This window comes from Falco rusticolus, chromosome 13 (genome assembly GCF_015220075.1).
Source record: "Falco rusticolus isolate bFalRus1 chromosome 13, bFalRus1.pri, whole genome shotgun sequence".
Lineage (NCBI taxonomy): Eukaryota > Metazoa > Chordata > Aves > Falconiformes > Falconidae > Falco > Falco rusticolus.
Genome location: NC_051199.1, coordinates 2,017,400 through 2,034,632, shown reverse-complemented (window position 1 = coordinate 2,034,632; position 17,233 = coordinate 2,017,400). Strand labels below are relative to the sequence as shown.

General features: G+C 51.9%; 1 protein-coding gene across 2 annotated transcripts in view; it reads left to right on the top strand.

Annotated features, from left to right (window-relative positions):
- The first annotated feature begins 12,602 nt into the window (after positions 1-12,602).
- SLCO2A1 (solute carrier organic anion transporter family member 2A1) overlaps positions 12,603-17,233 on the top strand; it is a 30,004-nt gene continuing 25,373 nt past the window's right edge. The window contains exon 1 of one of the 2 annotated variants that reach the window (XM_037407071.1): positions 12,603-12,881. In XM_037407071.1, the coding sequence (XP_037262968.1) occupies positions 12,792-12,881 (90 nt within the window). In that variant the 5' untranslated portion in view covers positions 12,603-12,791. The remainder of the gene's footprint in view (positions 12,882-17,233) is intronic. The other variant, XM_037407070.1, reaches the window with a different exon arrangement.

Sequence of the window (17,233 nt, the reverse complement as noted above, 5' to 3'; positions counted from 1 at the left end):
CTGTTGCTTCTTTTGTGCCCAGACTGAGTCAGCATTGGTCACCTGGGAGCAAATCTCCTGGTGGGACTGGAAAAGGAGATGTGTCTCCAGGTGCCTTTGATCTTCTCTTGGCATCAGGAGCCATCAGAGGGCAGCTGGGGTCCCTGGAAGATCCCAAATGCAAGGGCCCCTGGGGGTGGGAGGAGGTAGCCTTACAGCCTGAGTCATGCGAGAGGAACAGTTACTGGGCTCCACCTATCCCAGCTATGCTGCAGCCCCTGCCTCACTTGGTCTAGCAGGGGAGACGTCCCAAGCCCAGAGATACCGCCTATGAGCGATGAGTCAGTCATTGTCTGGAGAGTCTCCACGGGACAGACATCATCATCTCTTCTTTCCTTGGCTATCTTCTCAGCAACCTACAGCTGCCCTTGGCTGCTTCTCCTGTTTTGTTTGCTTCCTCCTGGCCATGGAGCGCTGTTGCTGGAAGGGGAAGTGTTGATGGTGCCTCTCGGTCTATTCTAAACTTTAAACCACTACTTTTGTCTTTGAAGTCTTATTGTGTCCTGTTTTAAATTTGGAATAAAAAGTCACACGAGGAACGCTGTTGTCCGCTCTTTGGTGCTGTGGTGAGACGAGCATCATGTGATGACCGCATGCAGAACAACCCCATCCCACCGCTGGTCATCCTGTCTGCGAGGGGCAGGGTTCTGTTTCCTCCAGTGGTTCCCCAAAGGAGCAGGGAGGAGGCAGGAGTGGGATGGGATGACCCGTTTCTCTTCCCAGTTGAATGTTTCCAGTCAAGAGGCCATTTCAGAAGCGTGCCGGTGCAAGATAATGCGCGGAGCTGTGTTTCAGGAAGCGGTTCCCAGAACCGGTTTGACATTTCTCACTGGTGTGACCTGGACCAACGGCTGCCCTTGCAAAAGAAAGAACAGCGAAGCCAGGGGTCAAACAACAGGAACAGGCATTGAGGAAATGATCCCTCACTGTGAAATTGGTGAACTCTCAAGGATAGCACGCCGTTTGGTGTGAGTCAGGGCTTTTCCTTTCGCGGTGCCGAGGGGAGCACAAGGGTGCAGGGTTTCTGGTGTCTCTTGGGCATCACGGAGGAAGGGGCGTCTGGGCTGAGTGGACTTCAGTGGTTCCTCACCGGCAGGAGGACAGCCCTCAGGAAGGGATGGCTTGACAGCCCCCACTGACATCGTCCCAAAGGCTGTTTGTGGAGGGCTCAGCAGCTGGCCCCCAGAGCACGTTGGTGTCCGTGTGTATTTCCGTCGTCCTTAACAGGCATTGACCAACCCGTCAGATGAAGCTACTCTTCCTTAACACCAGGTCCATGAGGAGCTCTGAAGAGAGAAGGGAACTGCAGAAGGACTGTGCAATTCTGAATGCTGACCACCCACCCCAGCGCAAGCGTTGGCCTCTGCCATCCCACCCATACAGCGGTGGTGCATGGTCCTCCCTTCAGGCGAGGAGCTCAAGAGAGTTTCTTCTCTAAAGAAGAAAATTTCTTCTCCTCCTCCTGTACCTCTCCTTTTGTTCAGGGTGCAGGGAAACTATATAAAATGCCACTTCCAAGGGAAACAACAAAAAAAAGTAGCTTGCTCCCTGAGCTGCCAGCTCACTCTTGAAGTGGTTGACTTTGGGTGATCTTCACTGGACCACCGTTGACCACATCCTTTTTACGTTGAAGCTTACCTCCCCTTACAGTTCCTCAAGTTCCCAGCTCTGTGTTGGGATGACAAAGAAGGCTGGAGCAGGTTCTCTCTGCAGCCAACCAGTACAGCTCCTACCAGTGAGATCTCAGCCATGCCTTTTGCTCTGGGATTGAAACCTCATGGCAGGTCCTCTACCTGACGTCCAGCTACAGCTGTCAGGTACAGGAACACAATGTTCCTGCTTCAAAACAAGTGATTTCTAAGGTGAGAAAATTCAGCCCTATCAGGAACATGGTATCTGTCTCGGTCAAAGGAGCTCTTTCATGTAGGAGTGTTCCATCACGGCTGTCAGAACAATTTACTGATAGCCCTGTAAAAAAATAAATACTTGTCTTGTTTTCTAGGGTGAAGTTAAGCAGCTATGGCGGAGGCATACCTGGCTGAGAAATCAATCAGGCATCTGACGGGGTGGCTCTGAAACAAGCACCAGCCACACGGGAAGGCATGCTGCAGGGATCGCCAGAGCTGACAGCTCTTCACCAGATGTGTTTATTTCTTGATGCTCTGCTCTCCTGGTTGTATGTCAATCAATGATCGTAACTTTCCTCGGAGCAGCTATAAATAGCCAGGTTTCTCTGCTGACGTTAAATCTAAGCTGGCCTCGTAGTGCTGAATCCTGTGAGGTGGAGGACTGCGTTGGCTGGACTTGGTCCAAGGATGCGGTGGGTGAGTCACTCCTGTCTCAGCAGAGACAGCGGTCCACAAGTCACGAGGTGGCCTGGGAGCAAAAGCGCATTCTCCATCAGGCTGTTCTGGGAGGGATGTCGGAGCCTGACCGTACTCATTGTGGATGGCGTAGTTTTCGGGGAAGACTCAGGGCACCTTCTTCTTAGGGGTACCGAGAACTTCAGATGCTGGCCAAAACCTTGGTCACGTGGTTAGAACCTGAAAATGAAAGCAGGAAAATGAGCCCTGCTGTGCCCTATGTCTCTGGTTTGCCATGAGCACGCTGGGGACTGCAGCACACTAAGGCTCAGGTCCACCACTCCTGCAACCCCAGCTCTGACCCTCTCTCCCTGGGGTCACACATGCTCAGAGGGCTGTATCAGAGGGATGCTCGCTCAGAGCATCCAAGTGGGTTGAAGTGGTGGCTAAAGGCAGGGGAGCGCGGGCTGCGTGACCAGGCTGGTTTTGAACTTGTTGCAAATAGACCCCGAGCATCTCCCCAGCTTGGTGTCCTCACACAATAAAGGACAACAGGAAAGAAAGGATCCTGTTTCCAACCTGTTTGACTATTTAAAAAAAAAAAAAAAAAAAAAGGCACGTTTTGTTTCAAACCCAAAACTTTTCACGTTAATTTAGAATGTGGAGAAAAAAAAAAGTTTCAGTCATCAACCCATTGTTGAAAGGAAACAGTGGCAGATTACTTCGCTCTGAAATGATTGTTTAGGAATGTGAGCTAATCCCATAGTACTAGAAAAGCCATGATCTAAAGGAAATGTTTTGAAATTGTGAAAGGGAAATGTTGCAGCCAATCTGAGACTGGAACTTTCTTCTGTGGAGGAAGCTTTTCAAGAATAGGGCTTTTTGGCTGGATTTGAGATGGGAGAGATCTGAGGTTCCTCAGGCTCTCCAGGTATGAGAAACTGAGACGACAACAAAGCAGCACTCAGATTTTTCAAATTACTCCCTTTTAATTCCCCTGTGCCCCCACTTCTTTATGGAAAACTGACAGGATTCTTGACTCCTTTCCAGTGCTCCTCTGGTACCTGCACAAAAATGAAGCCAAGGATCTCCCCACCTTCAGCAGCCTCCCACCAGGGCCCCTGGGCACAGCGCTCACAGGGACCTGCTGCTGCCCTCGCCACCTCTGGCAGCCTGTGGAGGAGATGCAAAGGGGCAGTGTCCTCCCATCAGGTAGAAATCAAGAGCTTTAAAAATTATTCCCAGGTCTGCTCTCCACCTGTTTTATGAATTGAGATGTCTTGTTGCATTTTAGTGCGTAGGTTTTCTTGCTCATAGCCCATTTAGATTATAAGTGAATAATTTATCTGTTTGCGTTCCCTCAAGGTCTTATGGCCCTCATAATTTGCTCATGTGGACCAAAACGGATCTCACTGGATGTCTCGCCCCTCCATTTTCCTCATTAAAAAGGGTGTTTTCATTAGCTGTGACCATGGTGACTGCTTGGATTGCTGTTTGTCACCTTGGACGTGATGGCTGGATGAGCTCTCCATCACTCTCGGTCTGTGCCGTGGGTGTGTTCGGTGACTCCTTGGGTCCCTCCTGCTGAAGCAGGAGCGGCTGGCGGAGGATGGAAACTCTAATGGGATGGTTCCCATGTGCATCAGCAGAAACAAAATGTCATTTCCATTGGAAAATATTTCTAGGTGTTTCAGCCTTTCAAGATGAAACAAAATCTTTCCTTGCAAAGTGTCAGTTCCAGCCATTGTTCCAGTTCAACCTGCCTGTTCCAAGGAAAACAAATACATTTCGACTTGAAATGGTTGACGCTGATACCAGCTCAAAATCAGCCCTTCCCTACCGCACATTCAGAGCTAGGAGAGGATCTTGTCATGATCAAAAACCTTCTCGCTGTTTTTATTCCAGCTTCTCCAAACAGAGAGTCCCCAGCGCTTTTTGTACAGCGGACATTGCAGCTTTCCATCCTGCCCTGGCTGACGCCTGGGTCATCTTCTGCAACCTGGGATGGGGCCAGAGCTGCCAGCAGCAAGGTACGGCCAAGCCTTCACCTTGACTTCGGGCTTCTAGCCGCTAAATATCGATGCCGGTGGGAAGAGGCACCCTGCAAAGGTATTTTGCGTGGGGACGTCAGGAGCGTGAGGCAGTGGTCTTGTCTGGGAAAGCCTCTGTGGAGGAGGAGGAGGGGAATGGAGAGATCTGAACTGCTTTGGGCATGCAAAAATGCATCTGTCAAAACCAATTTCCAGTAGAGCTCTACAAAACACATGTCAGCAGGGGCTGGTGGCTGCCAAATCTCAGCATCTTACTCACAGCCGCCTCTGCCTCACGCCGAATGTGAGGAGAACAGGTTTTATTGGTTTGTTTTTGGTTTGCTGCTTATTGAAATTCAGGCTGTTTTATTTAGTGGGCCGCCTCTTACGCAGCGAAGCCAAACCACACGCACACGCTCGCACAGTATCGGGGAAATCTGGAAGATTTCAAACCAAACAAGGAGTTTTTATGAAACTTAGAAGTAGCTGGAAAAAAAATATCGGATGATTATGCAACTGTGTTGGCACTCTTGTTGCCATAGTCATTAAATGAATCAATATATAGTACAATAAAAATATTTTGCTGCATATTAGTGGAGACTGAACCATGTTCCTTGCAAACACATAACTCTCACTCCACATTTAAGAGTCCCCAAGAGCTTCAGGACTTGCAGGGTAATGAGTACAGTGTTGTGGCCAGATATTAGGAATGAGATGTGCTGAACTCACTCTCTTTTATCCTCTTTTAATTTAGTTTAACCTTTTTTCCAGAGGGAAGTGGACAAGCATCCAAACTTTGTGGTTTAACTGTCCTTACCACAACTTCAGGAGGGATCAAACCAGAGCTATGACCACCGTACAATGTTTGGACTAGCTCCTTTCATGTAGTAGAGTAATATTCATAAAAGCTTTTGTGTACTTAAGTGTTGGGGTTTTTTTAATTTCCATTTGAATGGTGGCTGCCAGAACACTCTGATGTCCTTTAGAGGTCAAAGAACAGCTAAATAAAATCATTTCCAAGGTAAAAGGTCAATATATCTGACAAGCATCAGCTCTTTGAGGAGGTGAAGGTTTCTGGTGGGATGTGACAGATGTGGGTACATGGGTCTCCCCATCTCTGAAACCATGAAAGCCACCTCAGCCCTTCCACCCCATCCTGGGGCTTTTGTGGGGACTCTCACCATGTTGATCTGTCAAAGAGCAGAGACTCGTCACCAGGAGTGAACAAGATCAGAGGGTGCCGCGTTGCTCACGGTTGGACCTTCGCAACAGCAGGAGGAGGCTGAAACACGGGCTGTCCCTTGGCGCTCTTGCTGGGGAGGCCAGCGCTTCCAGCTTGCACCCAGCGGAGAGCAGCTGTTGGGGTAAGTGATGCTGAGATGTCACTACCTTCTCCCCTGTGCTGGGATGTGCCACCTGCCAGCAGCCAGGGAGTGGGATGTCCTGCTGGACAGGACCCTCCTTGAGCTGCTCAAGGTCTGATTCAGTCACATATCTGACCCTTACCTCTTGGGACAGCACCTTTGCAGACCTGCAGCCAGGGATTTAACAACATCCCTACAAGCAGCGGCAGGTTTTGGTGCTGCTGGATGCAACCTTTTTGGTGTGAAATAACAGATTTGCCCTGCAACCAATATCAAGGCACAGGAGAAGCCTGGAAAAGTCTGTCTCTCCTGGGTATGTAGGCCCATGGAGTAATCAGGGTTAAGGATTTTTACAAAAAATATTTGACACTCTGCCTTTTCAGGCTGCACAAGCCTTGCTTAGGGGCACCGTTCCTAAAATATTTACCAACTGTAAAGTATATTGGCAGTGGGCAGAGTTAAATTAGACTGTCTCATGATCACTTGAAGCAATTTCAAGGAAATACATTTCTGCTTTGAATGGCACAGTCAGATCCTTGTCTGCCTCATTTAATTGCTTTTACTACAGGATACTGATGCTTTAGATTGCAAATCCTTCGAGGCAAGGACTGTCTTTGTTCTGGGCTTGTGGAACACATCCTGCAGCAAAGGCCAGGGCTCTGGCCCAACTACAAACATCTGGTTACTTTGAATACTGTACCCGGGGAGTGCCAGGAAGGCTTTACAGGGGTGGCTGGAGGGTGTGAGGGTTGCAGGGTCCTTGCTGGCACAGCCCTGCTGGGTGCTGACCCCTGCTATTCACAGCACCCACGTTGCAGTGAGTGATGCACATCACCTGCCATGCCTGCGATTGCTCTTGTTTATGGTGGGGCAGCATTTATTGTGCATGCAAATGTCATGCAAATGACTAGCTGGGGAGGGGCTGGAATAAATAATCTTAATTCCAATCTCCCACCTCCTGCTTTTACCAGGAGTGTCAGAGTTTCTTCTCTGGAACCTGCTGAGCAAAAGGCCCCAGATGTGACCTGGGGGCTGGCATCTCCAAGAGATGTTACAGAGAAGTGGAAAAGGTGTGATGGAGAAAGGAAAGCTGGCTGGTTCCACCCAAACCGAGTCATCTCCAGCTTAACCAAAGAGCCTTTGGTATAAAAAGGATTTAAATTTAAAAAGGGATTCAGTTGATGGCAAGACTCAAGTGGCCTCATAACAAACAAGACTTACTTAGAACTGAAAAGGCCGAGGGAAAGAAGGTGGCTGTTTAAGAGAAGTGACATAAAGTAGCACCAGGGCTCGTTTAAAAGCATTTCCTTTGCTACCCTCTTCGCTTATAGCACTCTTGAAAGCTCCCGTGCTTTTTGCTTTACTCTCCGCTCTTTTTGAAGACTCAGCCCACCAAAATCACAGACTCGTAGTTCCCAGGCTCTGCAACAGCCCCGTGGCGCAGCGGCCGCCTGCATCGCTTGCCCTTGCCTCCCCACTTATTCCCCCAGAACGAGCCTTTCTCCTGCCATTGCCCTGCAGGAGGTTTGATTGACTGGGTTTGTGTAGGGGATGAAGAGCACAACAGAGTTGCTTAATGTATTTATTAGTCACCAGCGCAAATACCCTCTGCAAGTTGGCTGGTTGTGGGCAGCCAACCATGGGAGGGATGGTTTAATGCTGACACACACCTCTGCCATCATCTTCAATATAAATTACCTGCTCTCCCATCCTGCCTTGACCTCACTCCTAATCTCTGGGTGCGGCTTGATTCCCCGCAGGGCTGGTGGTGGCCTTGGCTGGACGGTAAGTGGTGTCATGTCCCGTGCTGGTGCTCAAGTGTTGCTCATCCCAAAAGCTCCTATGTACATGTCACTCTACCGTGGTGACCTTGATGCCCCTTCCCCGAGGGCTGGACCACCTCTGTGGGTGAGGGCAAAGCACCTTGCCCTCGCTCTCCATCCCCAGAGCAGGCTGGGCTGTGAGCCAGCCAAGCCTGTTCTTCAGGTATGGCTGTGTACCTTCCTCTGACCAGTATTTCTGCTCCAGATCAAATATATGTTGCTGGTAAATTAAATCCAGCCTGTCATGGTCTGTAATTTCCTTTGCAACCACAGGCATTGGCAGGAACCGCTGGTGCGTGCTGCCACCCCATCCCCTTTGGTCCTTGTCCCCCATGGTGCCAAACCACCAGCCCTGTGGAGAATAAATGGGGTTTCTGGGGGAGGGTTAGGCGTGCTGGTCTGCAACCCCAGGGACTGGCTCTAGTAATGCGGCAGGGAACGTGGGTGTTTTTAATCTGCATTCCCAGAGCAACGCTTGTACTTGCAAGTCTGAAACCCTCCAGGAGCCTGGGGGCTTTGTGCTTGCTTCTGCAGAGGCTTGTGCTGTCCTGGTGCTGGTGAAAACTGGGGACTTGCGTGGCTCCAGGAAGTTTGTTTTTAAGGTGCGTGAGGTCCCCAAGTAAATACAAGGATCACCTTTCGCTCCCTTCCTAATCCTGCTTGCGACAGCACCACCCACAAAGCAGGAGACCCAGCACATCTCGGGCAATAATCTCTAGGGCTTTTCGTTTTATGAGCTGTATGTAGGGCTCTGACCCTGCTTCTGTCCCTTCCTCTGTCTTGCAGAGCCTCCTCAGGTCTTCCCAAGGTCATGTGTCTCTCGAAGTGTCTGTCCATCCTCACATCTCTTCCCATGGCTGATGGTGGTGGTAGGATCTTCATTGCTGCTATGTCTGAAAAGACCAGAAGTTTGCTTGGATCACATCTCGCTCCCTTCTTCTGCTGAGCCAGGTGGTCCTGAGGTCCAGTCTCTTCTCCAGCTTCTACTTTTATCCAATGTAGAGGATTTCCCGAACTGGGGAGACATACAGGCTTGCTGCTGTGGGCTTCCCTGCTATTGCTGGATCACATGAAGCTACCAAAGAGTTTGGAAAGAAGCTGAGTCTTCTGGATCCACACCTTTGAATCTGGGGAAATAACGTCTGACCTCGCAGGAACCAGGTTCCTTGAGATGTCTGACCACACAGTTTACATTTGGCCAGCTCCAAGACAGGAACGTGAATTCCGTGGCCCATCGTTCCCTAGGGACCGGGGCTGACTGGCTCCACACCATGGATGATGCTTCAAGCAGGTCTGTGTGAAATGCAATACTGACTGGAGCAGTCCAAGTCTCAGTCCTGAGTCACTGATAGGGAGGCTGCTGGGAAGGAAGTACCTTCTTTTAAGAAAGATCTGCTCATCCAGCTTCAAACGTAACAGGGACTCCCCTCCTGTGTGTGCACTGCACACCGGGAAACCATCTTCCATGCTGGGATGCAGTGTCTCTTCATCTAGTCTTCCCAGGGACCAGGAAGACCGTCCCAGTTGAGTCTCAGTTGGACTTGATGATCCTTATGTGTCCCTTCCAACTCAAGATATTCTATGATTCAGCGCTGGTGGGTACACAGCACCTGTTAAAGCCCAGCAGGCAAGGAATCCTTGAAAAGAATTGGTTGGGGATACCATGGAGGAAAACTGAGATGCTTCAGTCCCTGCCAGATTGGAGCCAGGTGGTAAAGCAGAGCTAGTCTGGTCCTCGCCCCATGAAAGCATCAACCCACTGATTGCTAGAAAGGAGTAAGGAGCAGGGTGTGAGGAAAGAGAAGAGCTGTGGTCATGTTGAAAGAATTTGACCCACTCTCCTCCCCAGCATGTGAAAAGCAGCTTTTGAGGGTTCTGATGTTCTGCAAATGAGGTGAGCATCCCCTGGCAGCAAAAAGGGACCTGCCTCAGTTCCTGCATAGCTACACCGGTGCAAGTTTGGTCTGCCCACGGGGAACTCACCTGGTGGGCAGGCTTCAACTGATGGCTTGTTGTGGATGAGGGAAGATGGTGGGGTAGAGGATGGACTGGTGGTGTACATAGAGAGCTGCGGGCCTGATTCAGCTTTGCTGGTTGAAGTAGCTGGTTCCTGCTCAGCAGCAGCAAGGTCTTCTCCTTCCAGCTGATGTCTTGGCCAGGAGAGCATGACTGCTGTAGGAGGAGCTCATTTCAAAGGCTGAAAAAGACATGCAGCCCCAGGAGCTGTGTAAAACGAACCAAGCCCTGTCAACGTGTGATCTCTCCTGCCAGGCGCTTAACATCAACCGTATTGCCCTAACAAAGCACGATGAGAAAAATTTGAAACCCAACTCTCCTCTCCTTGTCAGCACCACCATAAATCATTTTCCTCCTGTGCACTCATCTGCAGGCCAAACCGTTCCTTGCCAAGGCTGTTACCCTCTGGGAATGAAAACGCATCAGAGAATCCTCAAGAAGAGGCAGAGTCCCCTGTTTTCTCATGTGCATCTCATTTTGTTACTGCTGTTGGACAATCTGTTGTCTAAGGTCTGTAATTTTTTAAAAGCGATGTTGGTGTAAGAAAGCTAGAGCTGAATTTGTGTCCAAAGGCTGGAACTTCTCTTCCAGTGGGATAAAAGCTTGGGAGATGTCAGTAGTGCTCTCTGAAGGTCCCATCTAGGTGGCCAGAGCCTGCTCAGGACAGCCCTTTGCTTCTGCTGTGAGACAAAACACCTGCACTGGCCACAGGGAACCTCGTGGAGCTGCTGCAGCACACCAGGTACTGGATGCATCCTTAAATTGTGCCTGCCTTTAATAACTGAAACCACCACGACTTGACTTTTAAATTCAGATTTGTCAGCCTTTCTTGTACTATTTACTATAGCTAGATAAGCTGCCAAGGCTTGGGCAATGCTCCCTGCTTGGGAAAAATGTTCACTGGAAGCTTGTTCATGGGAGTGTAGACCAAGACGCTGCATGGCGTGGGTAAGCAAGGTGTGCAGCCCTGCAGGGAGGTCCCCAGCGCTGTTGCAAGAGCTGCAGATTGAGAAATACAACAGCAGCATGGGTTGCTAGCATGACTTCTTCCTGCCCTCCAGCAAATCAGCCCCTCTGCGGCATCCGTCCGTGTCCAAGATCTAGCGGGAGCTGGCTGGAGGGTGGCCAGACCTGGGGAGCACCATGCTGCTGGGGACCCAGGTCCTTTGGTTTGGAGAACGTGGGAGGCTGCCCCAGCCTCTGTCCCTTCCTTGGCCAGCCGGGACATGTGGCGAGTTCCCAGCAAGGACCCACATCCCCGTGGGATGGTGACAGTGCAGCCCGTGGGGGCGTTTACCAGAAGCTGCGTGCAGAGCGCCCTGATGCCCTTTCCTCTCGCTGCAGCCGTTTGCTTCCCCTTGGGGGGGTCATCAGCTGGGGGTTAGGAGGTTTCCAACCCCATCCAGGATGTGGGGCATTGGGGCAGGGGTCATTTCTGCCTGCGGCCAGGCAGGGCAAGGGCTTGTTGGGCATCGTGCCTCTCCCCCGGTGCGTTTTGCTGCATGGAGAGAAATGTGTAGGGCAAAGCCGAAGTTAGCGGCTGAAACAGCTGCTGCTGCGTGGAGGTGGTTGTTACAACAAAGTGAGCGTCACGGGTCTCTGCAGAATAAACTGAAAAGACAGGGCTGTTAGCAAGCAGGTTAGGCATTGCCTGAAAAATGAGCTCAGCAGCATGTCAGGCTCATGGGGAGGATGGGAGAGGAGCAGAGCTGGCTCGCTTCGGCTTTTCTGTTGGTGAGGCTGAAACTCTCTTTTGCCATTGAGTAGTGGATAAAAGGGCTCAGCTGACTCTGTCAGAGGAAAAGGGTCTCCTCACATTGTGCCCTGATCCCAGATCTAGCAAATCTGGGGATGGGAGTGGAAAAAGGGAGAAGGGGAAAGGGAATGCTTTTTTTTTTTTGCCACCAGTGATACCCACCTGTCCTGGCAAGCGGTGCTCCTGGGAACGGGCTAGGAAACCGGGAAGCTGACAGCCCAAACCAGCTCTCCTTATCTTAGCAACGCTATTTTCCCCACTGCTTTCAAGCCTTACATCTGGTCAGACTGGCACCAGACCCCAAAGGTCCTGACCTGGGGGTCCTCTGGCAGGACGCGGGGTGAGGTGGGGGCAGGGAGCACCCAGGGAGCCTCTCCCACGGGCACAATGCACCCTCTCGTGGCGAGCGGCCACGGTGGGTGCCCGGGCAGGCTGTGGGTGCTGGTGGGTGCCCGCAGAGCGGGGCTTGGCACCTTGGTGTCATACTGGGGCGTATATAAGGACCTGCCAGCCCCCCTATAGGGAAACCATTCAAGGAGCTGGGATTTGGTTTCTCCAGGCTCAGGGCACCCCAAGGTGGGCTCCGCTGTTTCTGGCAGGGTCCTCCCACCTCTCTCCCTGCCCTGATTTATGCAGGGAAAAGCAATAGCTTTGACAAAATCCTTGAAGCTGGTTTCCCCTCAGCCAGGCTCAACCTGCCCTTCTCCCTCTGACACTTTTCCTCCCTGTGAGGAGCCTGCAAAATAAATCAGTGCTCTGCATAAACAAAGCCCCGGAGAGGTGCTGGTAAAAAAACAGTGCTGAAGAGCTTCACAAATGCCGTTTTTTCCATGAGAGAAAAGCAGGAGAATTTTTTTCCTCTGTAACCCCATAACTCGGAGGGATTGCTCCATCTGGCCACTCAATTTCCTCCCCTCCCACCACCTGGGAGCCAAATCTCAGTTTGCTGAGGTGCTTCCCCCTCCTCTCACCCCTTCGGGGGGACTGGATTAACACCCCAGTGGTTTTCCCTGCGGGAAAGCTGCTTTGCCGGTGCCTGTGCCTTGCTCAGCTGCGTCCTGCAGCCTCGGGTGTGAGTGCAGCAGAGGGGAGCCGCTGCCGGGACGAGCTGGTCGGGATGCTGGGTGTCTCCCATGGGTGGGCGAGCATCGTGACACCGCCGCAGTCCCCATGCCCAAACTGGCCGGGGCTCGGCGAGCCCTCACGCCCACCTGCTCCCCGCACGCCGCGTTAGCTTCCTGTGACTTTAAAGTTCCCTCGGTGCACAAAGCAAAAGAGGGAGGAGAAATGGTTTCATCATCGTGCCGGAGAGCAGACTTATAAAAACTTCGCGCTCACACTGCCTTGCTCACTTGCGGGCTTGGAGGGTTTTCAGCACAGACCAGCAGCAGGACAGGCTGGAGAGGGACAGGAGCCCACACGCAGCCCAGCTGTTTGGGGCTCCCCAGAAAGCCCCCACAATGGGAGTCCACCCTGAAGCCAGCAAATCCCCAGTTGACATCCCCAAAAGCTCTGGCACCTGCTCCCGGAGTATCTTCTGCAACATCAAGGTAAGGAGCGGGCCGGGCAGGGATGTGCCACTTCCCCAGTGGGGAGGGAGGAGGATGCTTGCACGGAGAGTGACCCCAACCCATCCTGCACGTCCCCACAAACCGCCAGTAAAATGAAGGGTGTTTGCTCAGATGCAGAATTTGAAAGTCCACTCCTCGGGCAGTCCTGGATAAGACCGCTGAGGTCCGTCCTGCTCGGCGCGCGGGAAGGTCTGGGGAACTCGGTGGGTTTCGGGGTGGTACCCCGCAGGGCGCGTGGGTGTTACACCCCGTGGAAGCGTTGTGTGGGCAGCTCTCCGTGAGCTGCGGGGCTTACCCACGGTGTCCAGTACACAGTGTGCTACTGCCTGGGGAATGATTAACCACATCCTGGTGTGAAAAAAACCCACCACTGCCCTATAATAACACTGACTTGCTTTAAAAACCTTGATGAGCAGGGCATTTGGAGTGACAGAAGCAAAATCTCAGCAGGCTGAAGTGGGTTTTCTGGTGTTGGCTGCCCAGTTACTCACCTGCCCCTATTAGCAAGGTGAGAGCTGTCATCTTAAAGCCAGTCCCTGCCTGAGCTTCAGGCTCTTGAGGTTACTGCCTGCGTGAGAAAACACCATCCACCCTGGCCACCTCTCACGTTTTAAACCCTGCTAACCATTGTGCTTTTACACCACCCCTCGCCCTGTCTTTTTTTCCCTGTGTGGCACATTTTGGCCCATTTTTGGATGGGCACCGAGGCTGCTGCGCACGCTGGTTCCTGTCCCTGGGACACCTGCCTGCGTCGGCCAGGATTTTGCTGGGTGGGGGGGATTTTCATGCCTCGCTTGGCAGCACCTCCACACATTGGCATCCGAAGCAGCCAGCTGCAGTTTTGGGGAATGGCAGCTCCCAACAGCACCTGCCCACGGCAGAGCTGCTTTGGGTACATGAAAAGGGCCACCAGCTGTCAGGACCCCCTTGTGCTGGTGCTGCTGGTCGTGCTTAGGGCTGGGGTGTGATTTCCCACTAGTGTTACTGAAGAAGAGCGTGTGTTTGCTGCGAGGAAGGGTTTGTCAGCACTTTCCAGCTGAGCGTGTTTTCAGGAGTGTGCAGCCATGGGTAGGGCATCGCTGTCCGGGATGGGTTTGGGTTTTATTTGCCATCCAGCTTTCCTCACCATGTGTGAAGGATGGGGCTGCCTGGTCCCCTTTGGGCTGTGCTCGCTTGCAGCTGGTTTCTGGGCAGCAAAAGTGTCACCAAATCATGGGGTGCCATGGGGATGCTGAAGGGTGCCATGGGGCTGTTCCCAACAGGGTGCTCTTTCCCCCGGAGGATCCCAGGGCTGGAGGCATCATCCCAGATGATGTCTTCCGGTCCTACATCCCTGAAGGTCCCCACTGCCCAGGCTGGGCTATTCCAGCAGGTGACTTAATGGCCTCTTTTGGCTGTGAGCTTCGGGAGGGAGAGTTTGAGATTACCCTGGGTAATTGAAGGCTGCCTCTGGGCTACTCTGGCATGCCTCTGGAGGGGGCTGGTGACCTGACCCCTCCTCTTCTGGAGGTGCTAAGGGTCCCTAACCCCCTCCGGGCTGGTTCAGTAATGACTATGGCGTGGGTTGAGTAAAGTCACCAGAAAACAGCCTAGAACAGAGCCCTCCTTGCAGTTCATGCTCTTTCATGGAAATATGCACAGCTCCCTTCAGCTGCACACTTACAGAGCAGCATGTGAAAATATCCTGGAACTGGAAAAAAAAATGCCAAATGCTGTGCCTTTTGCAGGATGTAAAACTTTAGGGTTAAAAAAAACCCACCCACCAAATAAATAAATGTTAAACCGTTTCTTCATCCCATAGGCAGCTGCAGGATGCGGGCTGTGGGTGCCACAGGGGTTGGGCTGGGTGCTCAGCACCCCACATGCCCCAGGGCACATGGTCAACACGGTGCCCAGGACCTCCTGGGGCATTTGGCCAAGGGAAGATGACATGGGGGTGTCCCTTTGCTGGCGGCAGGAGCTTTGGCTGTCCCAAGAGGTACCTGGCTCCTGCCTGCACCCACCAGCTCCAGCTCGAAATGCCCAATGTCTGGTGCCTGCTGGGGTTCCAGCCGCACCTTCACAATCGGGCCAGGAGCCTGGAGCTCCCCAGTCTGTCCAGGCACCCACTGCTGAGCCCACCTGGGGGTCCTTGGAGGTGTTTTTTGGGGGAGAGGTGGTGCAGCCCTGTGTGGGAACACATGCAAAGTGATTCCTGGAGATGCCAGCGGAGACCCCCCACCTCCTGTTTGCCCTGGCTGGTGCAAGTTCAGCTGTGCTAAGGGAAAACCAATGTGTGAAAAGAAGCATTTCTGTTTTAAAAAGTCAATGGCCCAACACCGGCACGGTGCAAGCACCTTAAGGAACAGTTTGAGCTCTATAAAAACATGCATGTTGGCATCAGATGGATGATGTGTAACACCCAGAATGGTGGGGAGTCAGGACATCCATCCCTTGGAGCAAAGTTCTTGTTTCTAACAGCAAATATATATAAATTAGCAGGCAATGACACCCCCCACCCTTTCCTGACCTGTTCAGTCTTCCTGTGCTGTCACATTTGTGTCAAATATGTATATATACACTAAAAAAATAAATGCTTCAAGGTAGGAAAGCACTAGCCTGTGTGCAGTTGTCAATCCTCTCAGCCCCCCAAAATTAGTAGAAAATCAAAGTGTCACAACCGAATTTCCAGGTTTGGGACGCTGTTTTGTTGTGAACGGCTCAGCAGAGGGCAAGGCGTAAGCAAGCAGCTGGGTTTATACGGCTTTTTAGCTCTCGTTTGTGCAAGAAGCCATTGGTGCTGCAAATAATGCATTATATAAAGTCTTCACCCAGCACCTAATTGTGTGGCAAGCTGCTGGCATCATCCCACACAGAGACAGGTACTCTAAAGGGGTTTAAATTAGACACAGCGCCCTTGTATAAACTATGGCAGTTTCTGACAGGGACAGTACTTCCAACACAACAAAAACCCCAAGCTGCAGCAGGCTCCAAGTCTTAATCACGAAGCTCATATTTAATCCATAAAGCTGACAGGCCCGGATCGTTTTCAGAGTGCCTTTTGCAGGGCTGGGGCTAAAAATAACAAATTATTTTCCTGTGTAAGTGGTCTTGCTCCTCCACGTTCCCTGCGACGGAGCCCACCATCTCCTTGCACTGGTTCCCATCTTTCTCGGGATGTTCTTCACCCTGATGCCGCTGAGGTTCGGAGGTGCGGGAGTATGGTGGTGCCAGGGATGTGCATCAGAGAGGGAAAGACCCTGGTGGAAAGCAGTGGTTCTAATGGTTCTGCAGAGATCTGAAGAGTGGGACAGGGAAGATGGTGTGGACTCTGGGGATGGGTGGTGTGGAGGTGCTGCTGGGGGACCGGTGCCAAAGCAGGCGCTCAGGGCAGCAGTGAGTGCCCTTGGATGTGGCTACTGGCTTGTACCCGTGCTCTGACACAGCAGGCGTTTACAGCTGATCTCTGTACCCTGCGGGAACGTGGTTGGTGACAGTTCCTTGTTGCCGCTGTGGAAGTTACTCCCTGTTACACGTGGGTATTAACAACTGAAGCTAATAAAGCAATTACACCGAATGGCACCAAGGCTCGGTCTACACTGATATTTAAGGGCACCGCCTGGCTTGGCCAACAGTCTGTTTGCTGTCTGCACTGTATCTTGTGGCTGGAATAAACCTGCTCGTTTGCTGAGGGTTTTGAGTGCACTCTCAGATGTGACGGGGTTGCTCGACCCCTCTAGAAGCTGGCTGTTTGGCTTGAATCACCTTGAAGAGAGAAAGAAGAATGCAAAAGGCCTTCAGTTTTTGGGGCTGGGAGGTTGCTGCTGAGCACTGTCCCCCATGAGAAGCCTAGAGCATCTCGGTAAGCCCGCAGCGGGGGTGGGGATAGGTGATGGTGAGCAAGGACAGCCCCCTGCTTTGAAGTTCACCAGAGCTTCCAGGGTTGTGCCGACTGGCACTGGGATTTTGAGGGGTTGCGATGGTGCTGCTTGGCAAATGGGAGATGAAGCCAACCTTCAGGTGGGTGCTAGCACCCGGTGGCACTGGGGACACCGAGGACCTCACAGCCTAAGGGAACAAAACGGGTCTGAAAGGTGGAGGAGAAGTGGATGATTATTCTTTTTGATATCCACACATGTCCATGGACCCCACTGATGTCCCCTGGTCCAGAGTCCTAACTGCTGTCTCCATTCATCACATCCACACCCATCTTGCCCTTCCAGACACCCACTGACAAAGGATTATTTCAGAGGCATTAACTATTTGCAGTGCCTCAGATCTTTTTGGCTTCTTCACCTTTATTGTCTCTTTCGTGGGTTTGTGCTATTTTAATTGATAGCTAATTGCTTGTT